This window comes from Geotrypetes seraphini, chromosome 3 (assembly GCF_902459505.1).
Source record: "Geotrypetes seraphini chromosome 3, aGeoSer1.1, whole genome shotgun sequence".
Lineage (NCBI taxonomy): Eukaryota > Metazoa > Chordata > Amphibia > Gymnophiona > Dermophiidae > Geotrypetes > Geotrypetes seraphini.
In genome coordinates, this window is record NC_047086.1 from 97084610 (window position 1) to 97101525 (window position 16916).

The following is a 16916-nucleotide window of genomic DNA, read 5'->3' on the forward strand; positions in this document are numbered from 1 at the left end:
AGCAGCAGGGAGCCACTATTTCTACCAGGTTTTCCCTCTCTACTTAACAGAGTCAGGGGTCTCTACTTCATCCCAACTTGCAGCCTCTACACCTGACAGCTTGGTACATCTCAACCTAACTGCCACTCTACAGTTTTCTCAATCTGTACAGGACATTTTAGAAGCTTCTAGGAAACCTACCACTAGACAATGTTACAATCAGAAATGGACTTGATATTCTGTTTGGTGCACTATTCATCATAAGGAGCCTCAATCTACCTCCTTGTCTTCAGTTTTGGATTACCTGTTCCATTTGTATCAATCAGGTCTCAAATCCACATCCATTTGAGCCAATCTCAGTGCAATTGCTGCTTACCTTCAGCCTATTGAAGGGAATCCCCTCTTTGCTCATTCTGTGGTTTACAGATTTATGAAAGGACTTTTCATTATCCCAGGACAAGCAGGCAGCATATTCTCTACATGTGGGGACCTCACCGAGGGAGCCCCCTAGTGGACGTTTTCGCAAGCAAATTTGCTTGAAGATCTTCAAGCTTGCGATTGGCCCGCGCATGTATGCGGGTCCCTCCCGCCCGGTTTAGGGTGTGTGTCTCCTCAGCGTGACCTCAGTTCATTGTTTTCCACAGAGCCAGAAGCACCGCTCCCTTGCACGCTATCTCGTTGTCCCTCTTGCACTGCGGCTTTCTTTGTTATTTTCGTTTGAGACACTGTGCTCGCGTCTTTCTTTTTTCTTTCGTGTATTTTTTGACCGGGCCTCCGGTCTTACCCTGGCCGCTTGGCCTCGCGGGGCCGCAGCCGTATTTTTGCTTATGTCTTGGCCTCGTTCTGGGTTAAAAAACTACAATAAGTGCAACCGGGTTATCTCCATCATCGATCCCCATCGTTGGTGTGTAGAGTGCCTGGGTGCAGAGCACCGCGCTGAGTCGTGGCCAAGATTCTTCAACTGTTTGGCTCTATGGATTCGGCGGGACAGGCCTCGAGCTTGGCCCCGGCGTCGGGGCCCTCGGCCTTGAAGTCCCTCCTCAACATCGAAGACCCCGGCCTCGGCTCCTCCTGCAACCCCGGCCATAGGTAAGTATTCTCTTGCCTCCTCAGGTGTGCCGGCAAAGAAGCCTACCTCGGAGTATCATGCGAATGCCGCTTCATCCTCTTCGAAACATCATTCAAAGCGTGCCTCCTCATGTAGGGAATACTCTTCCTTGAGGTCGCCTCCGAAGAAGCGCACTGCTGCACCCCAGACTCAACCTCCCTTGGTCTCGGTGCCAATGTTTGAGGACATTCTTAAGGCAATCCTTACCTCGCAGCTTTTCTTGGTGGTGAGCCAACTGGTCCCGGCCTCGGCGCCTATGACCTCGGTCTCGATCCAGCCTCCTTCTGACCAGCCTGAGCGTATTTCGCTTGTGCCTCGGGGTCGCACACGTAAGGCTCACAGGATTCCCTCGAGCGATTCTTCATCTCCGGATTTGGGACCTGTGACTTTCTGGGGACTCGTGACGGGGTCCCGTTTTTCACCGACTACTTTGTCGAGGTTCGCTCCTCCTAAGAGGTTGCGGTCCTCCCCCCTTCTTTGAGGCAGGTCTTCGACAGCGAAATCCTCCAAGCACACCCTTGTCCTTGAAATGGACTCTACCGTCAATTCCCCCTCAGGGCAACGGTCTGCCTCCCGAGGTTCATTTTCGAAGCCGGTAGAAGAACTTTCCTTTGCCCAGTCTTCTCTGGGGCCCCGTATGCGGGTCCCTTGGACTCCGGGGTCCTCTCCAATCCATCTTGTCAGGGGTCGTTCCTAGACGCCTCCGAGGCGCTTTAGCCGGGCCTCCTCGATTTCCCATTCTCGGGACTCCGAGGCTCCAGCGTGCTACTCGAGGGAAATTTCTCCCTCTTTCTCTGCTGCCCCGAAATCTCGTTCGGGATCCCTTCCGGAAGATGAGTCTTCTCGAAACTCTTCCTTCACTCGTTTCATTGCTGACATGGGCAAGGCTTTGAAAATGGACCTCCAGTCGGAGTCCCGTTATACCCAGGAATTCCTGGCGGAGATGGGGGTTTCTCATCCCCCCTCGTTAAGCGCTTCGCTTGCCTTTGCACCAGGTTCTCCGGCAAACTTTCCTAAGGAACCTAGAAACCCCTTATGTGATCATGGCTATTTCCTCCAAGTTGAAGTCCCGCTACCGGACTATCCAACTTAAGGGATTCAAAAATTCTCAGCTTTTTCACCAATCCCTGGTGGTTGAGTCTTCCTTGAAGAAGTCCAACCCCTTGAAAATGTACGCTGCTGTCCCGCCGGGGCGGGAGGGCCGTACAATGGACAAGTTTGATCGCCGTCTTTATCAAAACTCGATGATGGCAAGCCGTGTCCTCAACTATAACTTTATGTTCAAGTCCTATCTCAGGTTCTGTGTGGAAGCCCTCCACTTGTTCCAATCGGACGTGCCGGATTGTCGTCATCAGGAATTTCGTCTCCTTGATGAGACTCTCTCCCAACTCCGGCTCTATATGTTTCAGGTGGCCTAGGACGCCTTCGAGTTGTCCTCGAGGGTCACAGCTTTTGTGATCGCCATGCATGCCTCGCTTGGCTCAGAATTGTTGATATGAATCCAATTCTCCAGGATTGTCTAGTCAATCTCCCTTGCGTGGGTAACGAGCTCTTTGATGATTCCATTGAGGTGGCCACTAAGCGCCTCTCAGAACACGAACGATCCTTTGCCCCTCCGGCCCGACAATACAAAATCCCTCTCCGGAGGTACCCACAGAAAACCACCCCTGCTTTCTCTCGGCCTCCTTTGAAGCGGCCGCAGCAGCAGCAACAACGACAAGCTAAGGGCCACCCGGCGGAACCGGGGCCATCTTTTTGACAATTCCGGTATGAGCCTTCAGGCTCCCTTCCTTCTAGAGACTTCTCCCCTTCCAATTTGGTGCATCTCCATCATTTCTACACCCGGTGGGAAAGCCTTACCTCCGACAGTTGGGTGCTTTCCATCATCCGAGAGGGGTACTCCCTTCACTTCAGTCGCGTACCCCCAGACCTTCCTCCAAAAGAGTTTCCTTCGGGCCAGTCTCAACTGCCCCTCCTGCTGCGAGAAGCTCGAGCCCTTCTTCGCCTCTAAGCGGTCGAGGAGGTTCCTCGGGAACAATGGAATTCGGGATTCTACTCCCAGTATTTTCTGGTCCCCAAAAAGACAGGGGATCTGCATCTGATCCTGGACCTTCGTGCCCTGAACAAGTTTCTAGTCAAGAAACAGTTCAGAATGCTCACCCTTCCCAGGTTGTACCCCATCTTGGACGAAGGGGACTGGCTGTGCTCACTGGACCTCAAAGAGGCGTATACGCACATTCCTATACACCCGGCCTCCCACCGGTTTCTGAGATCCCTAGTAGGGGATCTCCATCTCCAGTATCGTGTTCTCCCCTGGCGGCCTCTCCGAGGGTTTTCACAAAATGCCTGGCTGTGGTAGCTGCGGCCCTGCGTCTCCGCGGCCTGCAGGTATTTCCCACCTCGACGACTGGCTGATCAAAGTGTCCTCTCGCCAGGAGGTTCTGCGAGTGACGAATCAAACCATCTTGCTCCTTCAGAGTCTCGGCTTCGAGGTGAACTTCCCCAAGTTGCACCTCTGTCCGTCCCAGTCTCTGGAGTTCATCAGAGCGGTCCTGGACACAGTTCGTCTGCGCTCCTTCTTGCCTCGGCCTCTGCAGGTGGCCCTTGTTCGTTTATGCCAGAGGATGGCCCTTCTTTCTTCGGTCCCTGCTCGGCTCCTAATGGTCCTCCTCGGTCACATGGCCTCTACGGTTCACGTGACTCCGTTTGCTAAACTTCACCTCCTTATTCCTCAATGGGCTCTTGCGTCCCAATGGAACCATAATAGAGTCTCTCTCTCTTGACATGTTGTCGTGACTCCTTTGTTGAATAAGTCTCTCCATTGGTAGATGCTCTCTTCCAATCTTTCCAGAGGTTTTCTGTTTCATGCTCCTCCTCCACAAAAGGTCCTCACGATGGACTCGTCGGCCTACGCTTGGGGCGCTCATCTGGACGGTCTTCGCACTCAGGGTCTTTGGTCCAGGTGGTGCTGATCTGCACGGACAACCAGGTTGCCATGTATTATATCAACAAACAAGGGGGCATGGGGTCCCTGTCCTTGTGCCAAGAGGCGATGCAGCTCTGGGATTGGGCTATCCGCCGCAACATGTTCCTTCGAGCAGTCTACATTCAGGGCCAGCACAATTGTCTGGCGGATTGGTTGAGTCGTCTTCTACAGCCTCACGAATGGTCCATCCATTCCTTAACTCTGCGACAGGTGTTTGCTCGTTGGGGGATTCCGGATGTCGATCAGTTCGCGTCCCCCCTCAATCACAAGTTGCCCACTTCTGCTACAGGGTTTACACCCCTCTCAGACTCGAGGCGGATGCTTTTCTGCTGGATTGGATGAACCTTTTTCCTGTATGCGTTCCTCCATTCCCTCTGATTGTGAAGACTCTTGTCAAGTTCAAGTCCTAACGGGCCACCATGATTCTGATTGCTCCTCAGTGGCCCCAGTAACCGGGGTTCTCCCTTCTGTTACAACTCAGTTCCAGGGAGCCTCTTCTGCCTGTTTTTCCTTCTCTGCTTATGCAGAGTCGGGGTTCGCTGCTTCATCCCAACCTTCAGTCTCTGCACTTGATGGCTTGGTTCCTTGAGACTTAATGTCCTCATTCCAGCTCTCCCAGCCTGTGCTGGACATCCTGGAAGCGTCTCAGAAGGAGTCCACTCGTCAATGTTACCATCAGAAGTGGACCCGATTTTCTTCTTGGTGTGCTACTCGGCGGCTGGAGCCCTCCTCTGCCTCCCTGTTTGCTGTCCTAGACTATGTTGCACTTGTCTGGCACTGGACTCAAGTCCTCTTCGGTTCAAGTCCACCTTAGTGCCATCGCTGCTTTTCATCAGCCGGTTGACAGGAAGCCTATCTCTGTTCATCCTGTGGTTTCCCGCTTCATGAAAGGTCTGTTCCACGTTCATCTGCCCCTTAAACCTCCTCCGGTGTTTTGGGATCTTAACGTGGTCCTTGCTCATTTGATGAAACCTCTGTTCGAGCCACTAGCGCGGGCTCACTTGAAATTTCTTACTTGGAAAGTTGTTTTTCTTATTGCTCTCACTTCTGCCCGCTTCAAGCTTTGGTAGCGGACTCACCTTTCACTGTCTTCCATCATGATAAGGTGGTTCTCTGTACCCATCCTAAGTTCTTGCCTAAGATTGATTCTGAGTTTCACATCAACCAATCCATTGTTCTTCCTGTGTTTTTTCCGAAGCCCCATTCTCACCCTGGAGAAGTGGCTCTGCATTCTCTTGATTATAAGCGTGCGCTGGCCTTCTACTTGAAGCGCACCGCACCTCATTGTGCTGCTCCCCAGCTGTTCCTCTCTTTCGATCCTAATCGCTTGGGTCGCTCTGTTTCTAAGCGGACCATTTCTAATTGGTTGGCCGCTTGTATCTCTTTCTGTTATGCTCAGGCTGGCCTCTCCCTGCCGGGTCGAGTCACAGGCCACAAGGTCCTAGCGATGGCGGCGTCTTGTTGCTTTCCTACGTTCAACTCCCATTGAGGAAATCTGTAAGGCTGCCACTTGGTCCTCAGTTCATACATTCACCTCTCACTTCTGTCTGGATGCTTTCTCCAGGCGGCCACTTTGGCCAGTCTGTTTTGCAAAATCTGTTCTCCTAAATTGCCAACTCTCCCTCCATCCCATTCTAGTTAGCTTGGAGGTCACCCACATGTAGAGAATATGCTTTCTGCTTGTCCTGGGATAAAGCACAGTTACTTACCGTAACGGGTGTTATCCAGGGACAGCAGGCAGATATTCTCGCAACCCACCCACCTCCCCGTGGTTGGCTTCTTTGCTTGCTATTTGAACTGAGGCTACGCTGAGGAGACGCATGCCCTAGACCGGGTGGGAGGGGCACACACACATCCGCGGGCCAATCACAAGCTTGAAGGTCTTCAAGCAAGTTTGCTTGCAAAAATGTCCGCTAGGGGGCTCTGTCGGTGACGTCACCCACATGTAGAGAATATCTGCCTGCTGTCCCTGGATAACACCCATTATGGTAAGTAACTGTGCTATGTCAAACTAGAGAATGACACGGTGAAAAAATTGGTCCCCGTCACCGCCCCGTCCCCGTCTCACCATCCCCGTCACCGCCCCGTCCCCGTCTCACCATCCCCGTCACCGCCCCGTCCCCGTCTCACCATCCCCGTCACCGCCCCGTCACCGCCACTGCCATCCCATTCACCGCCCCGTCACCGTCACTGCTGCATACATAAAAGCCTCAAACGGGTACGATTTTATATACTTTTCTAATATCTCCCCTATGTATCTGCCATTGCCCCCCCCCCTGTGTCCATATTCCATCCACATGGCATGTCCCCTTTTTGTCTCTGTCCCTATGCCCCAATGCACATAATTTCCCCTCTTTCTGTTACCTTCCTGTGTCCAGATTTCCCCTATCTTCCTCTTCCATACCAGTGTATCTCTTCTTTTCAACCCCATCTAGCTTTTTTCCCTCTTTCTTCCCCCCCCCTGCTTCTAGCATCTGGCTCACCTGCCTGTCCTTCCCTTTCTTTCCTGCTGTGGGTTTTTCTTTCCGTTTTCATCACCTTGGCCCAGAATCCTTTTCCCTTTCACTCCCTCCTTACAGTCTGAGCCGGGAACACTAGCGATCGCACGGTCCTCGCAGCCCCCACCCGCCTGCCCTATCGATCCTAGTGTTTAGCCAGCTCTCTCCCTTCTCCTCACCTTAATTTGCAGGCTTTCTTTTTCAGCGACCTGCACGCTTTCCCAAAGAGCCGCACACGCGTGGCTGCTCAGTGTTGAATCTTCTGCTCTGCTGCAACTTCCTATTTCCGGTTGCGTCAGAGCAGAAGATCGAAACTGAGCAGCAGCGGGTGCGCGGCTCTCTGATAGCGTGCGGGTCGCCGAAAAAGAAAATCTACAAACTAAGGTGAGGAGAAGGGAGAGAGCTGGCTAAACACTAGAATCGATTGGGCAGGCGGGTGTGAGCTGCGGGGACCGTGCGATCCTTCATGCCTCACTGCGGGGACAAGACCCATTCACCGCCCCGCGGGCGGTGAATGGCCTTGTCCCCGTCGCCGCAGCGACTGCTAGTTTTCTTCCCCGTTTTCGGCGGTGACCCGCGGCTAAAATGCGGTGGCCGCGGGTAAACCGCCACCGTGTCATTCTCTATGTCAAACCACCTCTAAAACCACCTCCAGTGGTATGGGATCTCAATGTTGTTTTTGCTCAATTGATGAACCCACCTTTCGAACCAATGGATTTGGCTCATCTTAAATATCTCACTTGGAAAGTGTTTTTTCTCATTGCTCTCACCTCCGCTCGCAGGGTCAGCGAGCTCCAAGCTTTAGTTGCAGACCCACTTTTCATAGTATTCCATCATGACAAGGTGGTCCTCCGTACTCATCCTAATTTCTTACCTAAAGTGGTTTCAGAATTTCATCTCAATCAATCTATTGTAATTCCAGTGTTTTTTTTCCAAAGCCTCATTCTCACCCTGGAGAAACAATTCTTCACACTGGACTATAAGCGTGCTTTGGCTTTCTACTTGCAATGCATTCAACCAAGAAATGTGCAGTAGAGATATCTAGAAGGATCTGGGTGTGACAAGCCATTTTCTTGCAAGTCAGAGGAGAAGGGCTAGTAAAGAAAAGGTTACAGCACTGCAGATTTTGGAAGGCTTCATTCATATAGTAAAATTGAGAACCATTGTGCTGCACTGGAGTGGGCAGTAGTCTGATGGTGGTATGCAGCATTAGTGATTCTCTGATGTATAACATATTGAAATGTTCTACTATAGAGGTTGTTATCTGCCACCAGCCTTTAGAAACTCTTGATAGCACGCTGCTCTATGTCATATGACTTATAAAAAACTTCTGATCTCTTTGACCTTTTCAGACACCAATCATGTTAGTAAAGGCTTGCATCCTAATCTATAGAAATGCTGACATTTGTGTGGTTATCTGATTCCATGTACAAGGTCATATTTTCCTGTTTCCTCTGAGATCCTTATCTTTAATTCATAAATTCACCCTGAGTACGCGGATTGTGTGTCGTGTCCCAGTATATAGGATATTTCATGCTAATAACTCATATAATTTAATCAAAATAATATTTATTCAATTTATATCCAATTAAAGTTGAAGTTAAAATTAGAATTAAGATTAAATTGCCAGTTATATGCATTTACATACATTGCCAACTCTGTAAAGCATTCTATGTTTGAGGGGGGTCATCTCACCAAGGACTAACTGGTCCATGTGGAGGGAGAGGCCCCCCCTTATCAAAAGCTGGTGTCTGCTTATGTACCCTCACATTGACCAGTAACATGTCATTTCAATCTTCCAATGTTTAGTTAACACATCACTGTAAAAAGTTGGACTTATTTGGACAAAGGCCTTCCTTTTATCTTTTATAGATAACAGGCTTAAAGAAAAGTTTTACAAGATTATATATTTGTTTATAGCAATTTCTGAATATGCATAAAACATTATAATATACTTTAAAAAACCTCTTACCCAGTATCCTTAAAAGTTTGAATCAAAACAGTTCTCTGATTGTGTCTGTCTCTGTGTCTGTAAAGCTGACAGTTTCACAGCCACTAAAGAAAACCCATTCACAGCCCCCTTCACATTTGACTGTGTTTAGATTAGAAACTAGCCTGAAATCTCAGATGCTTAAAGAGACTTCTTGCATTCCTACTTTGTTTCACTTTCTTAATTATTATGAAGAAGAAAACCCAAAGATTATTCTTCCTAAGACCTAATATCAATAATAATAAAAGGCTAAGTGCGCATGCGCTTTTCAAAGATCGTGATTCCTGGTGGCGTGAGATGTGCTTCTGTGTCACACCTCACAGCGTCTGCGCTAGCTGGATTTGCGTGTTCCAGGGACTCCTCCCTTCCGCTGCTGCTGCTCTTCAAAGCGGCCTGCTGAGGGGGAGAGAGAGAGAGAGAGGGCGGGTCAGAGGGCGGAGTAACTCAGGGCAACGCCCCCTATTTCCCGGTGCCTGGGCTGCTGCTACTGGTGCTCCAGTCTCCCCGGTAACCGTCTCCAGGGGCAGTAAGCAGAGTGAGAGAAAGATCCCGGAGCGCTGCTACTCAGGTACCGGGGAGGGGGCCAAGAGGGGGGGGGTCGCAATAACCACCGAAGTCCGGGATCGGCTGAACCAGGCAGCTGCAGGGTGCGGTCGGGGCTCGGTCTGTCTCGCTGGCGGAGCTTCAGACCCTTCCCGATGCAATGTAAGAAACAAAAAAGAAAAAAAAGCAAATCCAGGTAGGCGAAGGCAGGACGGAGGCTGCGATTGACAGCAGCTGCTGCTACTCCTCCAGCCGCTTAGCTCCTCCCCGCCAGCCCCGGCCGGCAGCCCCCTCAACCCCGTCCTCTCTGCTCGGTGGTCCGCACAGGAAAAGGAGCGGATGAAGCATAATCACAAGGGAGACCATGCAAAGAGAAATGCAAGGGGGTTGAAAAAGCGAAAGGTGGGACAGGAAGGGAAAAGGGAGGGGGGAGGAAGCCTAAAATGAAAAAAACAAACAAACTTTATACAGGAAGAGGAGTCTCTAGCATCCGTTAATGTAACGGGCTTAAATACTATATAATTATAAAACTGGCAAGACTCAAGGTGAACAAAGCCATGGGACCAGACAATTTGCACCCAAGAGTGCTCAGAGAATTGAGCGATGTCCTGGCGAAACCGTTGGCTGAGCGATTCAATCTCTCCCTAAGTAAGGGGAAAGTTCCCCTGGACTGGAAATTAGCTAATGTCGTTCCTCTGCATAAAAAGGGTTCCAGGGCAGAGGCTGCAAATTATAGACCGGTGAGTCTCACATCAATAGTGTGCAAACTCATGGAAACACTAATTAAAAGCAAATTGGACACGATCTTGAATAAAAGGAATCTTCAGGATCCCAGTCAGCATGGATTCACCAATGGTAGGTCCTGCCAATCCAATCTCATCAGCTTCTTTGACTGGGTAACAAGAAAGTTGGACTTGGGAGAGTCTTTGGACGTCGTGTACCTGGACTTCAGTAAAGCTTTTGACAGTGTCCCACACTGCAGGCTGCTAAGAAAGATGGAATCGATGAGGTTAGGAGAGACACTAACTGCATGGGTCAATGATTGGCTGAGTGGCAGACTTCAGAGGGTGGTGGTTAATGGTACTCTCTCTAAAACATCGGAGGTGACCAGTGGAGTGCCGCAGGGCTCGGTCCTGGGTCCACTCCTTTTCAACATATTCATAGGGGATCTGACTCAAGGGCTTCAAGGTAAAATAACACTATTCGCCGATGACGCCTAACTATGTAATATAGTAAGTGAATGCAGTTTACAGAATTATATGGCGCAGGACCTGCTTACATTGGAAAGTTGGTCCTCAACCTGGCAGCTAGGCTTCAATGCTAAGAAATGTAAGGTCATGCACCTCGGAAGCGGAAATCCATGCAAGACGTACTTCTTGAATGGAGAAACTTTAACTAGGACTTCAGCAGAACGAGATTTAGGAGTAATCATTAGTGCAGACATGAAAACTGCCAATCAAGTGGAGAAGGCTTCATCTAAGGCAAGGCAGATAGTGGGTTGTATCAATAGAAGTTTCGTCAGCCGTAAGCCTGAAGTCATAATGCCGTTGTACAGGGCCATGGTGAGACCTCATCTGGAGTACTGTGTGCAATCTGGAGGCCACATTACAGTAAAGATGTGCGCAGAATTGAATCGGTTCAGCGGACGGCTACCAGGATGATCTCGGGGCTCAAGGGTCTCTCGTACGAAGAGAGACTGAACAAATTGCAGCTCTACACTCTCGAGGAACGTAGGGACAGGGGAGACATGATCGAAACATTTAAGTACCTCACGAGACGTGTCGAAGTGGAAGATGATATTTTCTTTCTCAAGGGACCCTCGGCCACAAGAGGGCACCCGCTCAAACTCAGGGGCGGAAAATTTAATGGCGACACCAGAAAGTATTTCTTCACAGAGAGAGTGGTTGATCATTGGAACAAGCTTCCAGTGCAGGTGATCGGGTAGACAGCGTGCCAGACTTTAAGAATAAATGGGATACCCATGTGGGATCCCTATGAGGATCAAGATAAGGAAATTGGGTCATTAGGGCATAGACGGGGGGTGGGTAAGCAGAGTGGGCAGACATGACGGGCTGTAGCCCTTTTCTGCCGTCATCTTCTATGTTTCTATGTTACTCAGACTTTTTCCGCTATTTCACATTCCACATCTAGTTCCATATTACCCCAAAGGTCAAATAAATCAAATTCCATATGGCTTAGTTTCTTAGGATCTACCGTATTTTTCACTCCATAAGACACACTTTTTCCACCCCCCAAAAAGGTGGTGGAAATAAGGGTGCATCTTATGGAGTAAATGCCCCCCTGTACCCCCGTACCTTTTCAAAAAATCTGGCTGTCCAGTGCTGTATGACAGGAGCTTTCAGCACTCCTGCCCTTCCCTCCAAGCTGACTGCCGAACTCTTGCGGCAACGTCAGAGGGGAGCACTTTTTAAAATCCTTCCATCCAGTGCAGTACAGCAGGAGCTTTCAGCGCTCCTGCCCTTCCCTCAGCTGACTCCAAAACTCTTGTGGCAGCTTAAGAGCGGAGCACGAGGTAGGCGCGAGCTTTTCACATTCCTGCCTGGTCCCGCTCCGCTCCATGAATTGCTGCCGTCACTTATTGTGGGACTTGTGAGAACTGACAGCAGCCATTCAGGAAGCAGATCGGACCCAGGCAGGAGCGTGAAAAGCTTGCTCCTGCTTTCTTTGTGTGCCGCTGGCCCTGACATAATGAGGAGGTAGCCATTCAGCGACTACCACATTTTAAAGGTACTGGGAGGGAGGTATATTCGCTCCATAAGACACACCCTTATTTCCACCTACTTTTTGGGGGGAGAAAAGTGTCTTACAGAGCGAAAAATACGGTAGATTAGATAATATGGCTTGCTTGTCCTGTAACAGGTGTTCTCTGAGGACAACAGACCAATAATTTTACATTCCCTCCCACCTCCTCTAAGAGTTGATTCTGTAATTATACTGATGGTCCTGTGCTCATTTGGGTGGGATGCTGTTTTCCACTTTTTAAAGTGATACAAATACTTTTAAGCATCGGTAGCCAGGGCTCTGTGGCTATGTCGCCCACATATGAGATTATTGGCCTGTTGCCATGGAGAACACCTGCCATAGGTACTTTTGTTATATGGTCTTGGCAGTTTGTATTTTATTATATACTGCTCTAATAGTTTTGGAATGCTGAACCTTCATTATGCTTTTATGTGGCAGATTCAGCATAAAGAATGTTAACAGTAATCTACCATCAATTTGTGGCATTTATTGTAGCATTAATTTTGTTTTATATGAACTACTGTATACTGAAGCAGAGATCTGTTGCGACTTCATGCTGAACTACAAAGTTGTTGGAGGATGTATGTGTCTTAGTTCGTGGTTTTTTTCCTTTTTCTTTCAGTTTGCCCACAGATATTCAGGCCGAGTCTATCCCATTGATCTTAGGAGGTGGTGATGTGCTTATGGTATGTTGTTTCTTTAAAAATAAAATATTATCATATTTATAAAATGGAGAGAGTGCTTGCTATACAGCAAGGAAATTATAATAGTATCAAAAAGATTTGGGGGTCATTGATTGCATATTCTAATGATTAGACACCTTGGACACCTTTTTATTACATAGGACTATATTTAATATTGGGATGGGGAGGTATGTTATGTGATTTAATTGGTTTATTCCTGATGAATGGGATGGGTGGGGGAGGAGTTCTCTTTGTATGCATTTGACAATAATTGTTAGAATGTCAAGTGATTTGTACGAATTATTTGATTGAATTTTGTACATTTGTTGCAAGAGTTAAAACTAAATAAAAATTTAAAAAAAAAAAAGATATTTTCAAGATTGTCAAATTTTTATTTAAAAAGTGTATTTTAAAATTATCTTCTATTAATTTAAAAGTATAAAAGTTAAAAAATATAAATATAACTGCTACGTACAAGCAGTCCCCAGGTAAAGAACGAGTTCTGTTTTTAAAACCGTTCTTAAGTTGAATTTGTATGTAACTCAAATCATGTGAGAGTCTGTGTGTATTTATTTATGTTCTCCTGTACAGTTCACAGTCTATAAAAACATTAAACATAAAAGAAACAGTCCTCAAAATAAAGTAATGTAATTAAATAGAAAAGATGGAAGGTTTACGTTTACACACTTGTTTCCCTTTACAGAGCCCTGGCCAGTGTTTCCTGCGCACTGCCCACAGCTGACCCAGAAGCCTTCCCTCTAAGCATAGAGTAGTGGAAACTTTCTTTTTCCCTTCCAAAGTCTGATTCTAGTATTCTTCCCACCTTTTTCATCTCCTTGAGGTCCCTCTTGCATCCCTTTCTATCCGTCCCACTGTTCCCTTTCTTCCACCACATCCAACATTTCTTCCTCTTATCTTTCTCTTTCCGATGCATCTCTACTTCACTCCTCTCCTACCTCCTGTCCTACCACCATGTTCAATAATTCTCTCCCTCCCTATGCTCAACAATTCTCTTTCTTCATTTTCCCATGTGCACCATCTTTCCCTCTCACTCACACTCATTCCCAACAATTCTCCCTGTCTATTCCTTCTCTCACCTCAGCATCGTTCCCTCACTCTCTCCATTTTTCCATCCTATATCCCAAGTTCATGCTCCCCACCCTCCCTCTATGTTCATACCCCCCTCCCTCCTTCCTTTCTTCCTTCCGTCCTTTGTTCAAAGTTGGTGCTCCTTCCTTCTGTGTCCCAACGCACCCCTCTTCCTCCTTTCCATATACCAACGTGCCTCCCTTCCTTCCTTGTGTGTCTCAAGTTTATTTGTGCCTGCCTCCTCTGGCCAGCTCCCTCCTCCTGCTGCCTTCTAGCCATATTTGTTTCTCTTCACAAAACCACGGGCAGCAGCTCTTACGCTTGGTTGACCCAGAAGCCTTCTCTCTGATGTCTGAGTGAAGGCTTCTGGGTCAGACACAGGCCACATGTAGGAGTTGCTGCCCACAGCTTTGCGAAGAGAAACAAGTGTGGCTAGAAGGCAGCAAGAGGAGGATGCCGGCCAGAACACAGGTACACACCCGCGGGAGGGGGCACAAACTTGGGACACAGAATGGAGAGAGGAAGAGGGACTTGTTGGGACACGGTCGAGAGGAAGAGGAGCTTGTTGGGACATGGAAAGGACTAACAGGACCCCCATTTGTAACTAAGAGTTTGACATAATTCAGATGTTTGTAATTCAGAGACTGCCTGTATTAAATTAAAGAAATTAATAAATTGTCATGTCATGGCAAATAAAATGCATTTCTAAATCGCCTTCTTAACTTCATTTCTAGTACAACATGGATGGTACGCTGAAACCCTATGTCATGTAAGCTCTTTTGAACAGGGACTATATTTAATGTTAAAATTTACAGAGCTGTGTACACCCTTCAGCGCAATAGAAGTGTTAAGTAGGGTTGTCCATCTGTGCTTGCAAACATAGTGCAGAAGATGTCAATCACAGCTTTTCAACTCCTCTTTTTCCATGGTTTCTAATGCCCCCTTCATTTCTTTCTTCTGCAGGCAAGCATGAAAGTGTTCTGATGCTCCATTTATCTCTTTCCTGTTTTTTGGTTTGTTCGTGGTTTTTACGTGGCTGAAAGGACTACTTTGTCTGCTTGGAGAGGAGCAGACTTTAGTCTGCAGCTGGCAGGCATATACTTTGGGGACCTGTGCAGCTAGCCTTATAAAGATTTATGGAGCTCAGGGTTCCAGACTCTCAACCCATATTTGTGCCTTTGACTTGATCAGGAGCTTAAGTTCAGGCTATTAGGCATCAATGGTGTCATACAGGGTGCTCATGGTGCTGGCTGCAGTTTACCATCCTCCGCCCTTTTTTTCTGAGTCTGTCGTGGTCTGGGGAGTAAAGGATCAGTCTCTGACTACGATCTGACTGGCAGCCCAAAGATTTCCGGCGTGGAAGGTGACCAGTGGCTTGAGGCAGAGAATTCCTCCAGATTCAGCTATGCTTTAAAGGAGGTGAAGCAGACTGCAGCACCATTTCCTCAGCACATGGTCTGTGAATACAGACTGTGACAGCCTATGGGGAAGATAGGGAGAGGAGGGGGACTTGAAAACTATGGTCTGTATCGCCCTCTAGACTGGTACAGTTCTTTACTGATGGGTTATATCTCACTATGACCAGTAGGTGGAGACTGAGACCAAAACCTTTGGTTGTGTTATATTAGCTGAGGCTCCCTCTCCTAAACCAATCGAATAGCCAAGCAGAACTAAGGAAAAACTTAACAGGTAACAGTAAAAACACTCTGAACAGGAGAGTAAAAACAGCAAACATTTATGAACACTGTTGAAAAATGCATAGAACTAAAACCCTGCGATGAAAATATCCCCACAGCTCACCAGCTAGGCCAGCTGAGCCATAGCCACTGTTGTTGTATTTTCCCGGCCCTAGAAGAATCTGGGATAGATTGTGAACTTTTGAAAGAGCCATCTGGATCTGACACAGTCCCTGGACTATCTGGGGGGTCTTATTTAACTTGGCAGAAGGCTGAGTCTGTCTTCTAGAAACATGCAAACAGAAGCTTTGTGGTCAAATTCAAGTTTATTAGGTATTTTTATTATTATTTTTTTTTTAATCTAAGTGGTTTTTACAATCAGGTACTCATGGACCTGTTGGCCTTGTCAGCACCTACTGTGTGACATTGCCTTCAAGTCCTTGGATCAATGGCGGTCACGATAGAGGTGGTCCTCTGGATGAAGGTACACATGCGTCCCTTCCAAGATGGCTTGTTGTCTCATTGGTCACTTCAGAGACACTCCCTGCAAGTTTCACTTCCTTGGACAGCAGCAGACAGATGCAGCATGAACTGGTGCCTCCACTCATAGTCTCTAGTGAAAGAATTCATGGTTCGTCCTGACGATGGATGCCAACTTGTTTGGCTGGGGGACACTTTGCAGTGGTCATCCAGTTCAAGGACAGTGGACCTCTTGCAGCAGAAGTTGTCTTGCAGCAGGCTAAACTATGTGCAGTTTATCTGGTGCTGCTCCAACTGCAGTCTTTCCTGGAGGGCAAAATAGATAGGCCACTACATTGGCATAATCTGAGAAGACTATGTCAAAAGGCAAGGAGGCACCAGGAGTGCTCTACTCTGGCAGGAGGTGAAAGCATTCTTCTGTTGGGCAGAAGAAACACACCTGCATGCGATCTCTGCAATGCATGTGGTTGGAGAGGACAGTGTTTCAGTGATTATCTCATAAGACAGACAAGAGATGAATGCATTCCAGACCCTTGTGAGAAGATAGGGTTGTCTGATCAACCTCATGGAGACTGCAAAGAACAAAAAGAATCGGCTCTTCAGCTGAAGATATAAATCAGATGTGAAGGGCTAGATGCTTTGGTTCAACCATGGCCAAATACTGGGCTTCTGTATTTCTCCCCCTCCCCCCCACCCAAACCCATGATAGCACATCATATGAGAACAGTAGTTGTTATAGCACCAGATTGGTCCAAGCACCTGTGGTACGCAGATCTCGTACAACTACAAAAGGAGCAAAGTCTCGGACTCAAGAACCATCCAGACATGCTCTTACAGGGGCTGATTGCCCTAGAAGATTTGGGATGCTTTGGTCTTATGGTATGGCACTGTGAGACTCGTTTCTACCCTGGAATCTTAGAGAGACTCAGCAAAGCTCCATATGAGACCTTAAAGGAAGTCTCCCTCATAGTAACATAGTAAATGAATGCTCCATCCAGTCTGCCCATTAGTTATACCCATTAAAAATACATGATTAAATTAACTTGTCTCTTTTTTGATATTTCTGAGTCATAGACTGGTAAAGTCCACCTGGTATTGTCCTAGGTTCCAAGTGCTGAAGT

The 16916-nt window shown here is 47.8% G+C and overlaps 1 protein-coding gene across 1 annotated transcript in view; it reads left to right on the plus strand.

The window, feature by feature from the left end:
• DDX1 (DEAD-box helicase 1) overlaps positions 1-16916 on the plus strand; it is a 194657-nt gene that overhangs the window by 19198 nt on the left and 158543 nt on the right. Inside the window, exon 3 of the mRNA XM_033936340.1 lies at positions 12490-12553. Within this exon, the coding sequence (XP_033792231.1) occupies positions 12490-12553 (64 nt within the window). The remainder of the gene's footprint in view (positions 1-12489; positions 12554-16916) is intronic.